General features: G+C 38.8%; 2 protein-coding genes across 2 annotated transcripts in view; both read left to right on the top strand.

Annotated features, from left to right (window-relative positions):
- LOC137283173 (guanine nucleotide-binding protein subunit alpha-12-like) overlaps positions 1–8,203 on the top strand; it is a 43,007-nt gene extending 34,804 nt beyond the window's left edge. Inside the window, exons 2-3 of the mRNA XM_067814616.1 lie at positions 1,300–1,350; positions 1,907–8,203. Coding sequence (XP_067670717.1) covers positions 1,300–1,350; positions 1,907–2,476 — 621 coding nt within the window. The 3' untranslated portion in view covers positions 2,477–8,203. The remainder of the gene's footprint in view (positions 1–1,299; positions 1,351–1,906) is intronic.
- Positions 8,204–18,138: 9,935 nt separating this feature from the next.
- The window catches only part of LOC137283376 (protocadherin Fat 4-like), a 59,050-nt gene continuing 52,379 nt past the window's right edge, over positions 18,139–24,809 (top strand). Inside the window, exons 1-2 of the mRNA XM_067814837.1 lie at positions 18,139–18,227; positions 23,644–23,766. Of these exons, the coding sequence (XP_067670938.1) occupies positions 23,679–23,766 (88 nt within the window). The 5' untranslated portion in view covers positions 18,139–18,227; positions 23,644–23,678. The remainder of the gene's footprint in view (positions 18,228–23,643; positions 23,767–24,809) is intronic.

The following is a 24,809-nucleotide window of genomic DNA, read 5'->3' as shown; positions in this document are numbered from 1 at the left end:
CTCTCCTGCAAGGGTGATATCCTACATGTAATGCTTTTAAGCCTTTTAGAGGGAGAAAAAAATAGATTATTTTCAGTTTATTTGCAAAACTTCATGCTCAGTGGAAATGGTTGGCCTAAACAGGTTGAAAATGACTAAATGCCAGGTAAACAAACCAGATAAACTACTTCCTCAAAGTAGACAGATTACAGATATATATTTAAAACTGCCTGTATGTAACCATGGTAACCTCAGAGAATGTATTTCCTGTTTTGAGTAAAGGACAAATTTTTCTTTTTCAAAACTCTTTAACCTTTATTATCAAACATCATGATAGACTCCAGTATATAGGTCATAAGCTGTTGGTGTTCCTCTCCAGTCAGTAACTACTGTATGTCCAGTGTTATTTACCCAGGCGGTGTGGAATAACATGCGCAGAAGTCCCCTGTGACTTACATAACCATGCAACATTCTCTAGCCTTAGATCAAAGTACGCTCACTTCCTGCACTCACACTTCCTGTACTACTGCAGCTTAATGCTGTATGTGCTTTTTGTGTAATTATGTCAAATACTTCAGTTCTTCACATGCGCAAAATCATTTTCTTGTGTTGATGTTTGGAAAAAATGTTATGGGGTTGTGTCTGTCCTTATGTTACTGTTAGTGCTATGATGAAGTGATTCATTGCAGTTTGATGAGAAATAGGTTCTGGGTGGTCGGTTGCATGTTTAAAAGCAAACATACATCACCACCAGAATGTCAGCATTGACAAATGTGTTATTCAGCCAAGCACATAATTGTAAAATTTGGGAGTTAAGTTGGATTCCTAGCGCAGTCTAGACATGTACCTAAAGAGACTATGTCAGCATGCATATTTCCTTATTTGTAATATATATCCAATAAATAGGTGCATGGACAGACAACAGCAACAACTCATATGGTGTCATGTGTTATGTTTCATAAGTTCACTGCAACACAAAGTGGCTGGAATAATGTTCAAAGCAGCTTTAAGTTTAATCCAACAAAGTCCTTCTTTCCAGGCTATTGGGCAGTTATAGCAAACAATAAATAAATAAAGGTAGTCATGTGTTGTCAAACTTCAGTTTGCTGTGTAAAAGCTGCTTAAAAGGCAACATTTGGTAATGTACAGTGTTATACTATTGGGTTTTTAGTATTTGTCACTGGTAATTGAATGCCACGTAATTGAAAATTAACTGGATAATGTCTGGGTTTTTTTTAAGATTATACGTAACTATGCGTAGAGGGAATTGTGATATGTGCTAATGGTATAATTAGCTCAAAATTTCTTTTTTTCTTTCAGGGCGATTCTTTGATGTATTTCTTGAATAATTTGGACAGAATCAGTCAGAAGGTAAGTACTTTCAAACAACTTTCGATTGAACTGTTTGTCCAGGTGGTTCACTCAACAATGGCACCAAAGCATGCTATGCAGGGCCCTGTTTCACAAAACTCTCGTAAGCCTACGATCTTTTAACTTTTCTCGTAGCTTTTGTACCTCTTATACTGTAACATAGGAGGCAGTGAAGTGATGGTAAACCAATTATACTCACTGCTCACAATACAACCTTGAGTGTGGCATAAGCACCATACAATCACACAATCAAAACCAGTGTGTCTTTGTATTGCATTTTTGTGTAACAGTACTTGTGGTGTCGATCACCAAATTGTCTGGTGAGGACCATATTATGCCTGCTTCCATACAGCCAAAATGTTTCTGAGGTTTGAGTTAAACAACAGACAATCAGTCAGCATATCAGTGTAGCTTTTGTTCTCACAAATAGCTTATAATGTCTTCACACTTCAGAAAAACATTTCAGTTTTGGAACTGCTTGCATAAGGACACTGTTTAATCTCTTGACTAAGTACATTGATGATGTTTTCTGTAGCGTGTATGTTTGTGTTTTCAGAACTACATTCCAATCAAGCTGGATATCCTGCACGCCCGCAAGGCCACCAAAGGAATCAACGAACACCAGATTCTTATTAAGGGCATTCCCTTTATGTTCATTGATGTTGGAGGTCAGAGGTCACAACGCCAGAAATGGTTTCAGTGTTTTGAGGGCATCACCTCCATCTTGTTTCTTGCATCGTCGAGCGAGTTTGACCAAGTCCTTATGGAGGATCGCAAGACCAATCGCCTCATCGAGTCCTGTAACATATTCGAGACAATCATCAACAACAAGTCCTTCTGCAATGTGTCTATTATTCTCTTTCTCAACAAAATGGACCTCCTCACTGAGAAGGTTAAACATGTAAGCATTAAGGAATATGTTTCTGAGTTTCAAGGTGACCCTCACTCCATAGCAGATGTCAAGGCCTTCCTGCTCAACATGTTCGACTCCCGTAGGCGAGAACGCAGCAAGCCTCTCTTTCACCACTTTACAACGGCAATTGACACAGAAAACATCAAGCATGTGTTTCAAGATGTGAAGGACACGATTCTGCATGATAATCTCCGATCTCTGATGCTACAGTGATGCTCATTTTGGGTGGATATTAACCATAGATGGACATCTGAAGTGTGTACTCACCTAAAGCCAAAATTCTAAGTAACTTGTGACAAGTTTCTGTGTTGGTAATTCAGGATGGACTTTTCACAAAGGAAGGCATTGGTATTTGAGATGGAGTTGTAACTATCAGATTTGATAACATGCTGTATTTGTAGAACTCAGAAGGGTACACTACTATACAGGAGACATTGTGTCATGCTGGACAGATTTGACTTGACAAATTCTGATTGGTGAGGATGGTAATTGTGATCAGGAGCACATCTGATAACGATTCACTTTACCGTTTTGTGTTTTATTAATCAAATTTTAACTTATTGGATTTCCTCTGGCCTTAGTTTAGATATAGAACCAAGTGTTTTTGGCTTTTTGCTATTTTTTAAGTGTTGAAATTTTAAGAGGTCTATAATAATTATACTTTTGATGCATCTTGGCATTTTGTTTTAGACACCAGTTAGAGCTTACACTGATTATTTGAAATTAATTTCGAAATAATTATGATGTTAGTCATATGTATTCTAGAAGACCAGTACTGATATTAATTGGCCAGAAAACAGACTTTGTAATATATACCACCATTTGTATATATCCAGTTGGAGATTTTGGCATGCCAACAGGAAGTCAATAGTACCTTCTTAGAGAGGTAGTTAGCTCAAGATGTACCATAATGTAACCATGGTTACCTACACTTACCTGTATGACATTGTGTGATTAGATACACATATCTCTCGTGTTACCATGTAACCACGGTTACATATACTTACCTGTACAATACATGACCTGACTGAAGCCTAGTGCACATTCAGAGAAAGTGAAAGTGGTCTTTCACATTTTTTCATACTTTTGCATATGATTTGCTCATTTTCATTACTTTTTGTTGAATGTTGATTTGTTCTGTTGATGTGATTACTTGTATATTGGTCCGATGTATCTCTTTGGCTTCCAGTGTGCAGGTTTTTCTACTGTGCCTTAAGTCACTCTCTGATAAAGCAGCTGGAATTGTGAATCACTGTGTCACAAAATGTATTGTGTTGACAGAGCCACCTTTAATTCAACTAAGCTATAATATAGAGACAACCCTGTGCATATGGTTGACCGCTGACTTTTGTAGCACCTGAGAGCCCAGCTGAAGGTATATACAGGTGATCTTTAACAGGTGTCTTGTGGACCACTGACTCATGTAGCACCTGAGTGCCCAGCTGAAGGTATAGACAGGAGATCTGTGATGTGTGCGGTGGAGTTGCACCTGTGTACTCAGTTGAAGGTATTAACAGGTGATGTGTGACAGGTGTGTGGTGGTCCACTGACTCTTGTAGCACCTTTGTGCCTAGCTGAAGGTACATGCAGGTTACCTGTGACAGGTGTGGTTGCCAGTGTAACCTCCCCTCCTCCCCCATAGATCAGTCTAGGACCTTCTCTCTTACTATCCTGCCAAAGACAATGCAAGACTTATAGATAGACTTACATTGTTGATCTAAAAATAAGTAATAGAAGCATGATTGTAACAGCAGATGTAAATTATAAATAATTCATTCAGACAATATGTACATGTAGATGTACAGATAAGGCAGAACAAATATATTTTGTTGGTTATGACTATTGTAATTTTTATCTTTAACTATCCATGCATGTCTATCAGCATGGTCCCTTGAAAATGTGTGATGTGCAAATCATGGCATGAGTGGCAGTTTGTAACATCATATAATCCCCACCTCAACTGTGTGACATGCTAGGAAGTAATCATGCTTATCACTTACTGCTACCACATGTCATATTAAGTTACAGCACTGTGTAGATTCGTGGTGTCACCATTCACTCAACCTGTGATATGGCAGTTTTGTGAGATCGCTTGTTATGACTAGAACAAAGGCAGATGTATTGCAATATACACTTGCAGCATACCCAGTGTATCACACAACCAATAGATGTGAATGTGACCCAAGATAGATATATGACTTATATGTTACAAGGTTTATTGGGATGACACACAGTATATTATAGACTGTTATTCTGTAAACTGGCACAAGCTGCTGTCGCTCAACAAACACCTGCTTGAACTCCACAACACAATATATTTGTTTACTGGAATCTCATCAGAAACAGTTGTGTTATATTGCTGTATGTAATTTATTGCTTATCATCTCTTTTAAAAGGTCAGGTATGCTGTATTCTTATTCTGTCAACTAATGGTACTTCTACTTACTTGCTAGTTTTGACTTGTTGAGGCAGAAAAACACATACCCAGGACCTAGATTTGCACAGCTCTCAAAAGATATCAAAGATAGGCGTAAGTTTGTCAATGTATGGCACTAACACTATCTTGGCACTAAGGCAGCATAAAAATCTAGTACTAGAACATTAGCAAGTGTAAAGGAGAAAATATTTATACTTACCCAGCTGTTCTTTGATGGATTAGTGGATTAGAAAAATCAGGTTGTACATTTACAGAACCGGAACAAGAGGTTATTGATGATTTTGTGTGTTGTGAAATGATGATATGTATTATGGCATCACACACTGAAGACAGCCTCACCTCTTTTATCCTATTATTCAATCATGCTTATGAAACAGCTGTAGAACCAAGCATCAGACAGGTAGCTTGTGAGAAATTGTTTGATTACTTGGATGTATAGACTGCTGCAGTTGCATTTAGTAGAGTTGAGTTGTGAGTCAGTACATAAAGACAGTGCAAGAGAATAGTCACTTTCAGAACAGATTCCACTTGGGGAGGAAGTCAGCGGTGAAAATTACATGAATAGAACTTTGAAAATTGTGATGACAGAAGAAATTTGCAAACTTGGTAAGTGTGAAAATATGTTTTGGGTTTTTTTTGTTCAATGTATTGACACAGTGATGACATATATGTTTCTTTTTTTTTTTTTGAGATGGTCTCAAAAATAATTTCTGGTTTCACTAGATCTTAGTCACCTGAAATTGAATTTTGATTATATTGTTTCAAACTTAGTGAAAGATGGTGTTCTGAAAATTATGGCATTGGGTTTTAAGTAAGTGAAGACTGTTGGTTTAATCTCACTGTGAAAGTATTATCTATACAAATATACTGGATTGAATCTCCAACATCACACTTGTGTTCAGAGACCCTTTCTTTAACCCACAAATAAAATTAGCATTTATAATTTACACAATGCAAAAGATTAACATTGACTAAATTTATCATCTTGTTTGGGCTTGACTTATGGTCACATGGCGTTAGCACTGTTATCAGCCACAACACTTAGCATTACCCAGTATAAAGTTACCTCTTGATGGAACAGTGTTGCCCACAGTGCTAACAGGAACATGTTCCCTAGTGGCATTTTTCATCAAGAGGTAGCACATGATGCTGAATGTTCTGTCACTTGGTAGTATCATGTGCCACTTTGTTGTAATGTCATATAGTAGTACATACCACCATATGACAGTGGTAGTACACGGTATCACATTATTATACATTATGTATGACATGACATAATACAGCATGACACAACATGGTAGTACACGATTCTCATTGTAACAATTTATGCCACATAAAATTGCATAACTTCACATGGTAGTACTGATACTTTATGGCATTACATGGTGCAACATCATTTTAAAACCTGCGACATGGTTGAACAAAGTGTCAAAGTTCTACTGGGTACACTATGTGATTGTAATAATTCATAGCAGTTGAGGTCACATAGTTGAAGACGGTGCTTTATGGCATTACTTGGTATCACATAGTTGAACAAAGTGGCAAGTATTACCCAGTGTTACTGTAGGATTGATGTCATTCAGTTGTATACAGTTGAAGGTGGTGCTTTATGATTGTTGAAAGTATCAGAGGGTAGTAGGGATTTTCATAGATCAGTACAACTATCAGTATTACATCACTATCACAGCTAGGCTTCCACTGCAGATCACACATCTCTATCACAAGAGAACAATGTATACAGTTTCTTCACTACAATCAGACTCTGTTTTATGATGCCTTACACATAAAGACAAACAGTTTGGTATTCCTTTGGAATGATAAGAAGAAACAGTCAGGTATTGATTTCGTACCATATGGTAGATGTGTTCCATAAACATTAATTAAAGAAGACTTGAATATTAGTGACAAATATTTGCCATGTTCACACACGTTCAAAACCATCCACTCCAATGTTATGTGTACATTTGCCCATGCTTGGCACTTTCCGCATACCTCAGTGAAATATAAACACCATCCCAATGCTCTTTTATTTAAAAGTATTGATTTCTGTAACTATGGTAACTAAATCTTCTTTCTTGTACAGTGTTACATGATATGTTTGCAAACACAACACTTGTCATCAGTGAAATGAATGCGTTTAGAGTGTCGAGCGGATGTCTGAAGTGATAGTGAGGGCCTCTTTGTGTTGTTATTTCCCTCCATAGATCCAAGTATGGATGTAGCTGACTGCAGATTTTTTTTGTTTGTTTACCATTTCTTCAGAGATTGTTAAATACTTGGGAATTAGGGCTGTAAGAATTAAAAGCATGTCCATTTGGACTTATCACATTTTTTAACATAGAGGATTAATTAGAAATAATACTTTAACATTTTATTATATTTTTAATGATTTATTTCAATATATATGAAAGGCCAACTTGTTTTTGGGAGAGTCACAAACTGAAAATTAGAATAGTGACACACATAACTACCACTGTCTTGTCAGTTTCACAGTCCTTGTGATATTTGTTGTATGGAAGGGGTTGGGTTAGGGTTTGGGGTGGGAGGGAGATATTTTGTCTTCTAGAGACCATTTTATGAGTGAGTGACCTGAATGTGCCTGTGTGGTTGTGACATCATCAGTTCCTGTGTTCTTCATTATCACTTCATGTATATTTAGTCATTCATGTTAAAATAGCGTCCTGTTACACAAGGTTCGTGATGACCTTTGTCTGTACAGTTTTGCATCTTTGCACATGCTTCACTGGTCTGGTTACACTATTGCTGTTAATGCATGCTCAGTACAGGTTCATTGTGTAGATTATGTTTTATACCACAGCTACAGCTTTATAACATAGTTACGTACATTGTATACTCTAATTACTGTCTGTATATCTAACTACCAAATAGTGTCTTGTCACTCATGGGATGGGTGCTGCTGATTGGCTGAATGTTTTTGCCATGTCATATGTGGAAAGTTATAGCAGGTCAATAGAGGTCCCTCATAGCATGCTTCTGATTGGCAGAAATATGTCAGTGTGCTTCCTCATTGGTACTTGTGTTCTGTCACATGCTTGGTGCTGCTGGCTGATTGGCTGATTGTTTACAATGTATTATCCCATTGATCGGTAGTGAACGGTCAACAAGGCTGAGGTGGTCCACTGGCTGATTGTGTATCTATTGTTTTGTGAGTCAGTAATTATAGAGTCGTGTCACAACAGATTACTGCTGATAATATACAGATTGTATTTTGTAGCTATTCAAGACATGCAGTGAATGTACAGTCTTTTTTTGGTCTGAACACAAACCATTCACGCCTCTTGTACTGCTTGGATTCAGTCAGCTGCTAACTCTGGCTGTGCTTGGTTCACCTTCGAGTTTAGATTAACTGTCACATCTGTACACGCTTATGTACGAAAACAGATCAGAAACAGTATATTGATAGATTTTGTTAAAAAAATAAAAACATTCAAACAATCTGAAAAAGCTTGTTGAGGAATTTTAATAAAAATTCTGTAAATGAATGGGTTTTTGTCTTCATGTTTGTTAGACCATGGCAGCATTATATACTGAGGGAAAAAAGTAAGGGATCACATGAAAGGACAAGTGTTCCTTTATTTTTTCCAAGATGTCTTCACAAACTTTGTACCACACAGCCATGAAGAAACCTGGAAAAATATACAGGAACATTTCTCCTTTAATCTCCTCCCGTACTTTTTGCCCTCAGTATATTACTGGTGTACGTGCAGATTGTAAACAATAGATTTTTCTGACGTACATGCACATGATAAATGACACATCTTTCTAACATACATGCTGAATATAGAAATGACATATCAGTGTCCGTACACAACATTGATTACAGATCTGTTGGAGCAGATGCACACAATTCTAAATCTATTGTTTACCATGCACAACATCAATAACAAATCTGCTTTTGTACAATATTGACAAATAATCTGCACTTGATGCATAACCACTGCTGTTGTACATGTACAACATTGTGACAGATCTGCCTGATGTACATGTACAGCATAGGTGACAGATCTGCCTGCTACACATGCAACATATAGGTGACAGATCTGCCTGATGTACATGCACAACAGGTGACAGATGTGTCTGTTGTACATACACAACAAGATAGTTGACAGATATGCCTGTAGTACATGCACAACATGCATACCTTGCAGTTGGTGTGTACCAAACACATTTGATATGGCAGGTGTATGTGTACAACACGGCTGACAGATCGTAGCAGTGCAACAGACCCACTGAACGCAGTGAAGAGATAGTATGAAAATAAGATGCTGATTAAAATCTGGCATTACTCAGTCGCATATGGTGCAAGAAAAACGTCACGGTAATAACTTAGAGTTACAAGAGTTACCTCCCTTACACCAATTGCCCAATCCACATCGTGTGCTGAGACATTTAGTCATTACAACACTGTTCTTATCTCAAAGGTGTATTTTCTTGTCCATGTTACGGCTAAGTTCCTTTAACCGGGTAGTTATTCACACGCAAGGAAGTTGTGTTATACTGAGTACCAGTTCCCCAGATGGGCAACCTTTCTTGCCTTCAAGCTATTAAAATTATTTCTTGCAAACATCCACTTTTAATTGAAATTATTGAATTGCATAATGATCTTGCCAGTACGACATCGTTTTTTGTTGGTTACCCAGCCACGTACGTAGGCATTTCTGGGAACACAATGGCAGATCTTGCTGCTAAGGCAGCACTCAACAAATCTGTGACACCACGTCTTCTTCCATACACTGATCATAAAGCTACCATTAGATCTTATATCCGTGATCTGATGCAAAACAAGTGGGACACCCACGTGGGCATTAATAGACTACATGCAATAAAACCTTATATTGGTTATATTTACTTGGGTTGTCAGTCCACATTTGAAGAGGTCATCATGCGGCGATGTCGTATTGGCCATACGAGATATACTCATGAATACTTATTGAAAGGTGAGGATCCTCCGTTCTGTATCCCTTGTGATGAAATAATCACGGTCACGGTTTAATTACTAGTCTTAAATGGGTATCTGTGATATATACTAGTGGTTTTACTCTTCTTCGTCAACAGGGCTTATATTTATTCATTCTACTGTGTTATTATTACTTGTTCTCGTCACGATATGGCTGCAATATTGCCGATGTGACGATAAATATTACTCACTCACCCAGATGGGCAACTGTGGACGTAAACACCGTTTCGGCATGTTTTGTTTCATTGATCAAAGTTATTTACTTGAATTGTTACAACGAACACGAAACAACTGCTGGTTAGATATTCTTCAAAACTGTTCAGCAACAGGCCCAAAGTACATATTTTCGTGATGAAAATTGAGCAAACACAATACACCTATTTCGAAAATCGTGAAACACTTATGATCAATACAAAGTCTACGCGTTTTAAAAGTAATCATCTGTAATCACAACGAAAAGTACAAATTCTTGATTAAACATCAGTGCGTGATCTGCATGAGATCCACTCATCACGATATATTCCCTATACTTTTTTGATAAAAGCAGGAAAGATACAATTACATTCATGAAGATTTGTATGTTGCAAGAACTGTTCCTGTAATTTTCTCTACTCTATTAAATCTATCAACAACTACTGGTCGTTTTTTTTTTAAATTCAGAAGAGAAAACAGCAGTATCTCGTACATCCATGCTATCGACATTAGGATTTCAGCATTATATTTTGTAATAGATTCTCTACCCGTCTACTAAGTCAAGGTTGTAAAACAGAAGTAGGACTGCTTTTGTAACCTGGAACCTTTCATTTAGGAGATAAACGTACTGTGTTGGGAAATTAGATGAATGTTCTGCAGAATTGAGTCTCTAAATTGATACGGTCTGATTTTATTGATTGACCAATCAAATTCAAGCATTTCCTGTAGCCATGTAACACAGGTACTGTAGATGGAATGTCTTCCACAAACATCCAAGACCACCATTATCAAGGTGCTTCCACCTTCAGGGGCAAGCTTCATGGGAACAAACAACCGCGATCAGAGTAATCTCATTCTCCCTGCCAAGTGAACACACTGAAGGCCAGTTTTTGAAAAATGAAATGTTACTACCGTTCTAGGTGACTTCCAATAAATCTATGGGCCCTCTCAATGTGAACTCTTTTTAGCATTGGGAATGTTTAGCGATGCTTCCATAAAATCACCTACATTTTCATCTCTTCCTCCTTTTGCTTCATCGTTTCATCGTAGCTGTCGCTCAGCACATGGACTGTAAAATAATTCTTCCTGACTGAAACTAACTGAGCTGCATGGTCTGGTTCGCAGATTCGGTTGGCGCATATCATATAGGTGGAATGTTGCTTAGTACACCACGCGCACGCATGCACTCACGCGCATGGAAGAATATTGCTGAGTGTGGGGTTAAACAACGCAAAATAGATGAAACTACCAAACATAACACTGACATCAATGAAGTTTTGTGGACGTGGACAGGCGGGTGTTATTGGCGTTGTACCATACTCACTCATTTATTCACTCACTAAATTCACTCACTGAGAGTCTTCTTGCAAGGCTTGCTCTTCTCCTTCCAAGTCTTCAAAGAGGCTCTTTGTCACCAACAAGACGTCTTGGAGAAAGGAGACAGGCACAAAGATAGCTTAGGTTATATCTCCCTCTTTAGCTAGATCAGGTATTCCCAAAACACACGAACTAAAGCAGCCATTTTCTATTTTGGGTGATATTACTTTCATTTAGAATAATTCTCATGTATAGCACCTAATTTCCAAACTAGGCCTTCTCAATGGCGCTTTTCAGGAAAGCGGTGGAAAAGAGTGAATGGCTAAACCCAAACGTTGAGACTTCTTGAAGGATTGAACAGCCAGGCGTTCGAGAAGCATGACCGCAAGTGGCCACAAAGTCATTCATTCATCAACCTGTGCTGTAACGTCTCACTCTCCAGGCTGTGCCTTTCTCTGTGCCTCTCTCTGTGCACTCCTCTCTCGTAATACACAGTGAACTGTGTCAATATTTGAATGATATTTTGTAAAACAACTTTGTTATCATCGTGGCTTAAATTCTGCACAAACCTTTGGAGTTGGTCCGTAATTTTGAGCCATTGGTACAAGAAAAGAGAAGAAATAGTTAATGTCATGAATATAAGACAACCCCAAAATACAAACTGAATTTGAAACTTAATAACAATAAAGCTATGTGAGAAAAATACACAAAAACGTGAACATCAAGATTGCAGGAAAGTATAGCCGCCAGACTACACCACAAATCGGATTCGTAGTACAGTTTTTAAACAATGGTAAAATGTTACAGCAATCTGAGAAGAATACACAAAGAAACCCTGCTGGAAAGTATGGCCGCCATGACTCCTCCACAAATCTGAAAGCACAGTTTTTAAACAATGGTTGTTCTGATTTTATGAACCATGAAGTCTCAGGTGTACCATCCCACGGACTTACATCATCTGCCAGTCTCATCCTGCCAATCAAGCAGCGTGTTATTGGTATCTGATTCCTCTGCCATTTCCGATTCATTATATGCATCAATTCACCACCGTGACCAGGATAGGGCCCAGCTCGAACATGCCATCTAACATAGCACGAGAGATGTTCAGTGGGATATATATCGGGGATATTGTGGGCCATAGTAATGTTTTGATGGGGCTGTTCTCTGATATGACGACATGAGACGGCCTGGCGTTTTCATCCACAAATATCTGTTGGCAAAGTTCATGAAATGTGGCACCGTGGCACCGTGGCACCGTGGCACCGTGGCCATATCCAGTATTTCATGTCGAAAACGTTAACCATTGTGTTTCCCAGGTACTGTAATGGGATCCAACTTGCACCCAGTTGTCTGTTTCATTCTTGTTTCACAATGGTTTTTCTATCTAAAGGAGAGTTTTATATCCTTACATGTAAGTCCTGAAACAGTTGAAATCTACAAGATGTTAGAATGTGGAGTTATCGAACCCTCAAACAGTCCTTGGGCAAGCCCTATAATCTTAATGAAGAAATCAGATGGTAGCTGCAGATTGTGCATTAACTACAGGCGCTTGAATGAAGCATTGTTAACAAATGTGAATCCTTAACTGACGACAAATGACTGTCTTGATGCTCTGGTCGGCTCAAAATAGTTTAAATGTGTGGATCTAAACTAATTCTGACTGCAGAGGAAAGTGACAAACACAAAACTGCCCGTGCCATCAGCATTGGTCTGTATCAGTTTACAGAAATGGCTTTTGGACTCATAAACGCCTTATCAACATTTCAAAGATTTAGGGAAAACGCCTTTGGTGGCCTGCTGTGGGTGGAATGCTTGATTTACATGCGTCACATATTTTTGAGGTGCCATGGTTGTACTGATTATGATTCTCCCAAGTATCATAATCAGGAGTAGGGTGTACCCACCAAGGGGTGTAAACAAGAATGATGCCTTATGTCTGTGTGCCTCCAGCAGATGCACCAAGGATACTAGGAGAGTATACCTAAGCAGAAAATATCTTAAAATGAAAGATCCTGCCTGATTGGCCCATGAGTCATCGATTTCTGGTGTAGAACTCTAGGCAAATTAACAATTTGGTAATTATGTTTTCAACAAACGTTTATCACCAAGACCAAGGTACAGTCAACTCTTGATAATTTGACACTTGTGGTTGCAGAGAAATGTGTGGGATTGATGAGAATGTCAGATTAATGTATTTGTGTGGAAATATCAATGGAAATATCATTAATGTCATGATCATCATAATGTTGCATGAAAATAGTTATCTTCATCGAATGTAAAAATATTTACAGCAATCAAAAATAATAACAATACATCCTTGTTATTAACATTCATAGATTGATTATATACACCTGGAAATTAATCAAGCAACACCCCAATTTTTTCTATTGGAGCAACTTTGAAGTGTTCTGACAATCAAAATATGCCGGGTTGATATAGTTTGACACTTTTTTATTCAACAGACGATCTCTGACAAACAACTTAAAGGGAAAAAGTATCAAGACTTTGCTTTATTGCAACGAAATCCAAATTCTTAAAACTGTCTTAAATTCATGAAAAAATGGACACAATTTACTATTCATCCACAGACGTTGTTGTCAGGTGTATTAACACAAATGTCACATGGAAAGAAAGAACAGTCATCTGAGAGTCTGCACACCGACTTTCATCAATATCTAGTGTGTCCTCCCTGCGCACGCACCACCGATTCCAGACGCCTCCTCATTCCTTGGATGAGTCTCCGGATCTGATTCTGGGGGATCCTGTTCCACTCCTCATGCAGGGCAGCCGTCAATTCGTTGAGATTATGGACTGGTGGGTCTCTCTGCCTCACACGACGGCCAATAAAGTCCCACAAATGTTCAATGGGGTTGAGGTCAGGGCTCATGGCAGGCCATGGAATTCTGTCAATTGCATTTTGCCGCAAAAAATCATTTACAGCATGCGCCCTGTGAGGTCTAGCATTGTCGTCCATAAATATGGGTCTCGTTGCCAGAGGATGGTTCTCAAAATGAGGTACCACAGCCCTGTCAAGAACCTCCTGTTGGTAACGAACACCGTTAAGGTTGCCACGGATGGTAATGATATCCAACTTGCAGTTCATGGAAATGCACCCCCATACCATAACGGAACCTCCCCCAAAGGCCACAGTCTCCTGGATGTTCCGTGGAGCCATTGCTGTGTTCCTCTGCCTCCAGACCCGAGTACGACCGTCCACCATGTGCAGCAAGAACCGGCTCTCATCTGAGAAATGGACCTTCCTCCAAGAGGCAATGTTCCAGTGCAAACGGTCATTACACCAGGCCAGTCGGGCTGCCTTATGGGCTGGAGACAGTCTGGGTCGCTTGATTGGCCTCCTTGCCCGGTATCCTGCAGCTTTCAGACGATTCCGAACAGTCCTGTTCGAGATGGGTCTCCCTGGAAGCCACTCCTGTCTCAACCGAGAGCTCGAGTCGAAGGACCTGCGCCGTACAAGTCTCAGTAAAGCTCTGTCCTCCCGGACTGTGGTCTTCCTGGGTCTTCCTGGTCTAGGCAGGTCTTTAACTTCATTAGTGGCCCGGTATTTTTTCAAAAGTTTTGAAATTATGGAATGATGTCGTCCGATTTGAGTCCCGATTTGTCTTAGAGACATACCAGCATTCCTCATGCCGATTATTTGCCAACGAGTGGCCTCTGATAATTTCCTACGTGCCATGACATTGAAATGAATGAAAAACCGAATGCAATCGACAACCTGCGCTTGTAAACACCCCAGGGAAAAAGTGCATTTTTCGAAAGTTGAGGTTAAAGCAATGCACGTGCGCTGTGCAAGCTTCACGCGCGTCATATCAACCCATGAAAAGCTCATGCTGTATGTCAATACATCAAAATTGAATAATCAATCATCAAAATTACTTCGTTAAACTTTGTTAAGTTTTTATGTGTCTTTGAATTTGGTGTTGCTTAATTAATTTCCATATGTATATAATCACACAATCAATCAATTTCATATATATTTCATAACCACATAGACACAAAACTCATGTTGGTTTTACTTCATAGCAGCAGCCATTATGACCCAGGTGTTGAATATATTACAGTTTCCATACAAATAATTCCATAATAACACGTGGACACCTACTCAACAATCAGGCAATTACGGTAACATTTATAATTTATAACTTGAAAAAGTCTTTGGTGTTTTCTGTTGTTCAGTCACATGGCAGATTTGTTTCATATTCCATGAATTCGCTGACAGGTACTGGAGCATGTGGGTACAGCTTGTCAAACATTTCCTACAGATCTCGAACGTCTTCAGTCATTTCTTTCGGAGGGAACAATCTGCCTGCCAGTAGGTGGCAGTAGGTTGCTGCTACAGCACTAAAGATACTTTCACAAACCCCTGTAAAAACAATAGGTACTGCCCAGGACTGACAATGCTGCAGTTTCGTGGATGAAGAACTTTCAGAATCCAACAGGACAAGTAGCAAGATGGCTTCAAGACCTGTGGAAATATAAACTGTTGGCCACTCATCCTCCAGCAGACGAAATGGGAACGCTGATGCATTCTCAAGATCACCATGTGCAATGTTTTGTTCTATACTCCATTCTCGTGTCCCGAAGTATCAAAATAATCAAATCAAAACACAATTGTGACATGAGCATAAATGAATATATGGGATTTGAATCATTGGGGTTGTGATACTTTTTAATTTTTACTTAACTTTTACTTAACTGAAGGACGTGAAGGTCGTCACTTTGTGGAAGCAGTACCTGTATTCTCTCCTTTGTTTTCACACTTGTGGAATGTGCGTCCCCAACCCTCGAGCCAAGTTTGGGAAGAAGTGATGATGGCAATTGTAGTTACCAGTAGAGATCAATAAATATCACAAACTATACAACTATTGATGATGAACAGTAAATCTACTTGTGTATCACAGATAGAGATATAAGGCTAGCATGGAACTAAAACTTATACCATAATGGGTGAGTGACTTAGGCATTATTTAGCATCACATAAAAGTCAATGAAATTAGAACATAAAAACCAGTCAGGTGTGGGGCAGTAAAAATACTAGAGTATCACAAATATATAAAATTAATATCAGTACGCTATCGTAAAATCAGATCACTGTAAACAGTACAGCATACAGATCACCAAAAACTGAAGGCAGATCACATACTAGGGACCATAGGGACATACAGTGCTTTTGCTACCTGCAGGAACCCTAGCTGGATTTACAACATCTTTTCGGCCATTGGGGATGAAAGACAAAGCTAAATCTAAATTTCAAGCACATACATTTTATGATTAAAAAGTGGCAAGTTTAAATTTATTTAAATGTGTTAGGACTTATACACATTATACTATAATGCAAGACAATCCAACATAAAAGCTGGCTATAGATCTGAAGGTAGACCACCACACTAGGGACCATGAGGAAGTAGTGGCCACACGAATACATGCTAACACCTAGTTGCGGGTACAGCAACGTGCAGTAAACATGGACAAAATACTGTAACTATCTGTCCCAGTCCACCCAGCTGTGGGTACCTCGTAAGGATAGGAAAGCCGCATTAACTCTGTGCGCCTGGTAGACTGCAAGAGTTGTATGATCCCCAGAGAGTTGAGATTGAAAATACTATGTACTGTTGTGATGGACATCCAATGATCTAGGGAAAACAAAGCGCCCTTGAGCAGTTGAACCAACTGAATATCGGCGCTCAATATCTAGTAGTATATAGTATATAGTATATATTCCAAAACATCGACAGATGGTTAGTCACTGTCACATACGTTGTTGCGCATCGCTTAACATTATCAGAAGATGGATCTGTCCCTGGAGGTGACTATATGTCTGCATGGACTGCTGTTTGTACATTTAGAGAATACTTGAGGCTGAAATATATTGACCTAATCAATGATGTACATTACCAGCTTGTAGTAAGGACATTTCATCCATCCATTGTACATGTCATTTAATAATTTCACCAGTTGTGCATATTGAAGTCCACTCCCTTCCAAACTATTACATCAATCTTTGCCATCTTGACTCAGTTCAAGTCTAGTGTATGTTACGTATATTACCTTTAACATCGAATTTGCGCATCCGATTTCGCGTAAGAAATACATAAAGGAACACTGACGTGAAGTGGTGCCCCTTTATTGGTTTCCCTCGTCAGATAATTACCAACCGATAATACTCGTAGTTATTTTGCAAGCATATATTCTACGTCTGTGACGACATACCTGCATCATACTGTTATTTGTCACCAATGATTGCACTTAGTTTTCACATTTCACTCTCTCTCTCTCTCTCTCTCTCTCTCTCTCTCTCTCTCTCTCTCCCTCACACACACACATACACACACACACGATAATATAGTAGCATATTAGTGTGTTTTCAGGTTGATTCTTCTGTACTTGCACAACTTAATGACATCATTTCAATTGTCAACCCGTCAGTGTTAGAATAGGAGCAAATTAGTTTTACATATATATTTAGTTAAATCTTCGCCAAGTCCTTCCTCGGATATAAAGTGATCTTCCCTGGGACGTTTAGTGACCAGACCTGCATTTACTCACAAGTGGACATACTTGCACAGACCGTATGCACTTCCTTCTGCAACTCCTCCTGTTCTTGTGGACTGTTAATCGTCACCATACCTTGACACACATGTCTTTACATGTAATAACACTTCAGAACACTCACTCTGTTAGTTGTGCGTCCCAGTAACTTTTGCCTTTGAGCATATGAGTACCTTCCACGTATATGATAATTCGCTTTAGGCCGTCGCACTGAAACTCTTTCACTTTGTATCCGTGATTTTGTTGTCATGAACAGGGAACAAGGTGTGTAGGGTTGTGGAATGTGCCTGCGAAGCCCATCCCTCACCTACCATGGCATGTTATAATAACAATAGCAAACTGGTTCTACAGGTACGCATATACAATCACCTCCTATAGGTTATACTTCCTGGTGTAACCAGTTACTTCAACATTTATCCCTAGCATTCGCTTAGGTTAGCTGTGGGCACCTCTAGCTGAGCGTTTGGGTGAAGGTGAGTAATTGCACATTTAAGAGTAAAAACAGATGTATTAGATGCCTTCCCTCAAAATACACTTACTATCGCTTGAGAGTGTTCAGAAACACGAACGAATTCCGTCATATAGACAGCTATGCCACTGTTTACCATTTATACTGGAGCTGGTACAAGTGAGTGAGTGAGTTAATAATTAAAGTCGCACCTGCAGTATTTCATCCGTATCGTGATTAAGAAAGTTGTAAATTTATAAATGAATAAAAACAAATTCAAATGATATACTTTCCTACCTGCAAAAGGCAGTAAAGCAACTATATTATCACAGACATAAATTCGAAACTAGTAATTATATCTACAATATTTGACCTATTAATGATAATACAATACAAAACAGGCTACATATTGCCAACAAATGTCTATTATATGTAGACTGCAGTGAGGTAAATCTGTAGTAGTGTTCACATCGTGGGTTACTGTGGCTTTGTTATGGGTCAACGCCCGTCAATCTGCTGGTCGTTGCTAGCAACACGGAAGTAAAACATATCTGTATTAGCTATATCGCGTACACGCTTTGAGTGGATATTCATGATATTTTTACTGACAATAAATGAATTGAATATATCGAAATCTGAAACATTAGAGTGATTGTCATAATTATACTGAAATCTGAAACATCGAAGTGATTGTCATGATGCTTGGTAGAAAGTATATCGCACCGTCACGTTTCGCTTGACATATTTCCCATTCGTGACCCCCCGCATTATTCCGGAACAAGCTGAATAACGGCTCCTGCACCTCCGGAAGATTTCCACATTTGGCGTATGACTAAATTACTGCTTCAAACAAGAACGAAAGCTCTATTTCAACAGTTACAAACTGAAGTCAAATACTAAAGAGTTGCAGCTTTGAAGAGTTCTAACCCGTTTTAATCAATGGCGATTATTCATGTAAAACACGTTCTCACGTAATTACACCCCCCTGAATATGGTTTAGGAATCGCCAGTTGGATTGTTTTAATGAACAAGCAATTAATATATGCTTTTTATTTCAATTGTAATAAGTCTAAAAATAGATCCACTGAAACTAATATATCTGAAACCGAAGTATTGGAGAGCCCTGTCGTGGTTTAATGTACACAGTGTCTACCATTTGTCTTGCATGTAACATTGCCAAACCAATGAATATATTTATTGAATTTGAATTTGAATTTGAATATTAAATATGAATCTATAATGAATACGCTCACACAAATATGACAGAAAGAGTGTAGTGAAATGTTAGCGGACATATTTCTATTTCCTTAACCCCCAGGTGTCTCGCCCTGTTATGATATCTCCTATGTTGCACCAACTCTTTGGAGCTCTTCACCTCCAGAAATCAAACTCTGTGAATCTCTCAACCTTAAAGTCAAAAGTTAAAAACCACGTCTTTGAGATTGCCAATGACTGACTCATTTAATCCGTTCTTTTCAGCGCATTGAGCATTCGTAAGTGTTAGGACATTTGCGCTTTATACGTGACATAATTATTATGTTTTACAGATTAAGATAGAAATGCAGCAGAGAAGGTTCGGGAGATCCTGACACAGTAAGGCCGGTAAGGCTCAACATTAGCTCAGGGCCCTCTGTCCCGGGAAATACTGCCTAGTCGAACCCACCAAGAACTTTCCGGAGAATATAAAGGCTCCCCAACAGTGCAGCCCTCTGCATTACCAGATTGTCAGAAGGACTGTGCTCCCGGGCACCCGGGCACCCGGGCACCCGGGCACTCTCCTGATCTGCGCTAAGAGTTTAGGAGGTGCCAAACCAAGGGCACCGAGAATAATGGGGAGCCTGACAACAGTGTACTTGGGATGCAAGCGAGACATTTCAAAGACGAGGTCCGCATATTCATCATGCTTTTCCTGAATCTTGCTAATCACATTGCTGTCAAAAGGGGCAGAAAATTCAATGATATGAATAAATTCATTGGCTTTATCAAAGAGGACAAGATCAGGTTTCTTGGCTGGAATTTTTTTCTGAGGCTGTATATGGGCCTATTCCAGAGAGGTTTGGAAGATTCATTTTCCATGACGCCCTGGAGATGTTCAAGGTCGTACCATGGATGGACCTCGGGGTCAAAGCCACAGGCATGCCATAGACGGTAGTAAAAGCAGCGAGCCATGCCATCATGTCTTATAAGATATGTTGTTTTTGCTAAGGAAGATCATCCACTGACAAAGTGTTGGACAGTCTCTGTAAATTCATTACACAGTCGACATTTTCATGGAAGTGTTTCCTTTTAGAATCCCATTCTTGCGAGTGGGAAGTGACTGGTCCTTAGCAGCAAAAAGAAAACCCTCAGTTTCACATCTGAGAACAGAACAGAACAGCAATCCAGCCGACTCCTTCGCCTGGATGAAGTCGGCTGGATTGCTGTTCTGTTCTGCGTGTGCAATGACTTCTCAGACAGCTTCTGCACAAAGGACCGACACTGAGCAGACTTCACCTGGTTTACTCCCACCACTGTAACGTCCAGCAGTACATCACCATCAACAAAATCAATCCCAGATTTCAGATTGTGTCCAATAACCTTGGTACGCTTAACATAGCTGTGAAATTCGTTGCTTTCATCGTGATTCTTGACATACATCACCAGAGGATCATCCGATAAATAAATATGAAGAGTCTCCACGGTAATGAAACCCCGGCCTCCTAAACTGATTGCTATGTATAAATCATTAAGAGAGGAACGAGGGTGGTGGGCTCTGTTATCAGACATGATCCTTCTGGTCAAACCGATCCATCATTTCGAAGAGCATTACATTTGTCAAGTACAAAACTCATGCCAATATCAATAGAAAAAGGACCTGACAAGGAGTACCTTCTATTTCAAATTGGTATCTCCTTTGGCAAGGAGCAGGATGATTTCAGCCATTCCCCTGAAATATTCCCCTTCTGATTGGAATAACACCTGAGGTCTGCACCTGCCCTTGCAAGTTGAGTCGACTAGCAACTCCTTAAAGACTTGAGTAAATCAAGTAGTCGTTCAGGGAGGTCAATACATTGAAGAAACTTAGAATCCATTCGTGAGGGACAGAGTCATGCGCTTTTTTGCAGTCAATCATGCACATGGAGAGGTTGCGGTGATACGGTTTTGCCTCCTTTAAAATCATTTTCTGTACAAGAATTTATTCCTTGCATCCCCAACACCCCTTTCTGCTCACTGGAAGAGCAATAAGATGACACGAGGTTTGTCAAACACCCTGTGAATAATTTGTATTGTGTATTCAAACATGTGATAAGGCGGAAGTTTGGGGGATCAGTTAAGTCTCCTTTTTGGGGAGGCGTATCGTGCACTTTGCAGAACCATGGGGGAACATCACCTGTGTCCACAAGAGAACTGAAACAGTGAAGTAAACAGTTTCCAGTACCAGTTTTGAATGCCATCAGGCCCCGGGGCTGTAGATTTGGACTTTTTAATAACAGTCAATCTTGTGAGATGTAACAAATAAGGACCTAGTTACTTTTCATGCATTGTCCTTCATAATCACGGACCCATGGTGCCTCCATTTGATTATTACATGAGTGAAAATATGCGGGAAGGTCTTGGGTACTTTGTTACTTAAATATAGCATTATCCGATTATTCATTTTGAGCTTGAAAAGGACATAGATACGTGCAGTAGATCCCTCTGAATGATTTGATACACAATACAGATAATATCTGGCATATTTTTATATCATTCCCTGAGTTTACCACTGACCTCAGTATGTAAATACAGAGATGGATATTCAAGTAATTTAGAGCAAAAAAAAATATTACACAGGCAACTAGATGTTCAGTGTTCAGAGCTCAGTGAACATACAAATTTATGATGACGGTGTAAGAATCTATGTTCATCAAGACACACTAGCATAAAGTTGCATGTTTCATTTTTGACCCACTTCTAGAATTAAACAATGCCACTTCTAGAATGTTGTTCAAAGCATCAGAGTTCAATGATGTTGACGTGATAATGCTACTCCATGATTGTTGGGTTACAAAAAATTACCTAATGTCAATTTGAGCACGAAATTTACGGGAGCGTATTAGGGCCACGGTGAAAATTTTTAGGAGATACTAAGTCCTACGTAGGAGATAGTATGTCCTTCGTAGGAAATAGTATCTCATACGTAGGAGTTAGTATCTCATACGTAGGACTCAGTATCTCCTACGTAGGACATACTACTTAGTATCTCTATGTAGTACTTAGCATCTCCTACGTAGGACTCAGTATCTCCTTAAGTAGGAGAGAGTAAGTCCTATGTAGGAGTTATCAAGGTAGGACTTACTATCTCCTTCGTAGGACTTATTATCACCTACGTAGGACTTATTATCACCTACGTAGGACTTACTATCTCCTACGTAGGACTTAGTATTTCCTGTTGGATATGCTCGATATATGTAAATATACAATAACCTGAAATGGTCAACGTAGTTCCTCCGGAACGGAAACCATTTCCTTTTTGACTGTTTCAGTCACTGTTTTAGAGTTAACAGCTAGCCGCGTGTTTCATTTACGTTTAGAGTCTACAGTTATGTGTTATATTTACCATTGGAGTCTACTATCATGTGTTTCATTTACTCTAAGAGTCTACTGTTTCCTTCACCATTAGACTCTTCTGTTCAACTATACTACCCATCAAACATTTAGGCTCACTAGTGTAAATGTAGCCGAATACTTCAATCAACTGTTCTAAACTAGATTTTGCAAAATATTCCATATTGTTTAAAGGTACTCTTTACACATGAACTGATGTATAATAAAACAAAATCGTAACATTGACAAGATTATTGTCATGCCTTCAACGAATGATTAAACTCGGCGGTGAAAATGGCAAATTCTTATCAAAACTTTACACCCAAACGCAGCAGTTCACATGCACCATACTTGCACAAGCCTTTCAACAGTTTGATGAATCATCCTCGTGCAATTAATCAGCATAAGGTTTGCAGTTTGCACACACACACACACACGCACGCACACACACACACACACACACACACACACAATAACACTGTATAGTAACACTAGCTTAGTGTCATGAACATTTCTCAATTTAATAAGCACACTTCACAATCCGAACCTTTAAAAGAATACGTACGTAGGAGATAGTAAGTCATGGTAGGAGATATTAAGTCCTATGTAAGAGATACTAAGTCCCACGTAGGAATTTGTATGTTCTAGGTAGGAGATAGTGACACCCAAAACATTTTTCACCGTGACCCTAATACGTTTCCGTACGAAATAGCAAGTTAACCTTACCTAATTATTTAGATCATTTTCCTGGTACTGTAGGTGTTTATAGATAAACCAATATCCAAATTCAGTGAACGACAATACGTTACATACAAATGCCTTTGTCCCAAACTTTGATGAAATAGGATCAGGAATTGCATTATCGAATGTTGCAGCTACCTCCACTTTAGCTCCAAGGGAGACACACAAGATGTCAGCACAGGTACCGGTTATGCTGACCTGTGTCCTAATGCTGCTGACATGTACACAAATTTCACAACAGCAAGTCACTTTTTACAGTAAGTATACTATTTATTATTAGTGCTTCAGTATGCCTTGGTTTTATAAGGTATGGATATTTGCCCTAGAGCTGTTTATGAGATTAGTTTCTTTTGATTAGAAAGTACAGAAGAAAGAAATGAATTTTACAATAAGAAAAATGTTCAATACTAGTTCTGGAAATTGGTTTGGGGTTGTCATCGTTTTGTCCCAATTCATAACATCAATATTGTTGCATGTTTCAGTATTTTCCACAAATATTATGTGTGATTACCAGCTATATATTTGAAATTACATGAATTGAGAGTCATAGATAAATATGTTCAATATTTTGTAGGAGTTGCTTAAAAGATTGATAATCAGAAATGACAAATTGTTAGTGATTATAGAAACTTGTGTCATCGATAATATCATACACAAACCATTGTAGTGAATTAATGTTTTAGTTTACTCTGTATTCATAGTCTGCTTCTCAATTATTTCCAGGGGCCCCTTTCACAAAGCAACCTTTACTAAGGTTAACCTTCACTCCCATTCTTTAACATTGCACTAAGGTTACCTTATGATCACCTTAGTGCTTTGTGACAGGAGGCCCTGGGTACTATTTTGTTAGAAATCCAAACTTTCATATGTCTCCTTTCAACAGTGAAGTGAATTTGTGAAATATGTGATTTTCAGATTTATTGGCATATTCCCTCTATGTTACTTCTCTGATATTTTTCAATAATAGATCAATATTCAGCTAAGATTATTGCACTGTGTGATCTATACTGACTATCAGCACTAATATTTGTAAATTGAACTTTTGGATGAATATCATTATTTTGAGATCAAAGGATTGCTTATTCCATCAGAACAGTACACACATATAATCTTCAGTTTAACAGAAAACTTATACTGCAACATGTGTTGGTCCCATATAAATATAATAGCATGGTAAGTTTAAGTATAATAAAACTTAGTCCAAATGATTCCATGCATATAGTTTTATTGATTTTGTTACATTGCTACATTTGTGTCATGTTTTATAACATTGTTTATTCTGTGTATTTACATGTTAGAT

The sequence above is a fragment of the Haliotis asinina genome, chromosome 5 (genome assembly GCF_037392515.1).
Source record: "Haliotis asinina isolate JCU_RB_2024 chromosome 5, JCU_Hal_asi_v2, whole genome shotgun sequence".
Taxonomy (NCBI): Eukaryota; Metazoa; Mollusca; class Gastropoda; order Lepetellida; family Haliotidae; genus Haliotis; species Haliotis asinina.
Note: the sequence above shows the minus strand (reverse complement) of the source record. Positions and strands in the feature narration are given on the sequence as shown.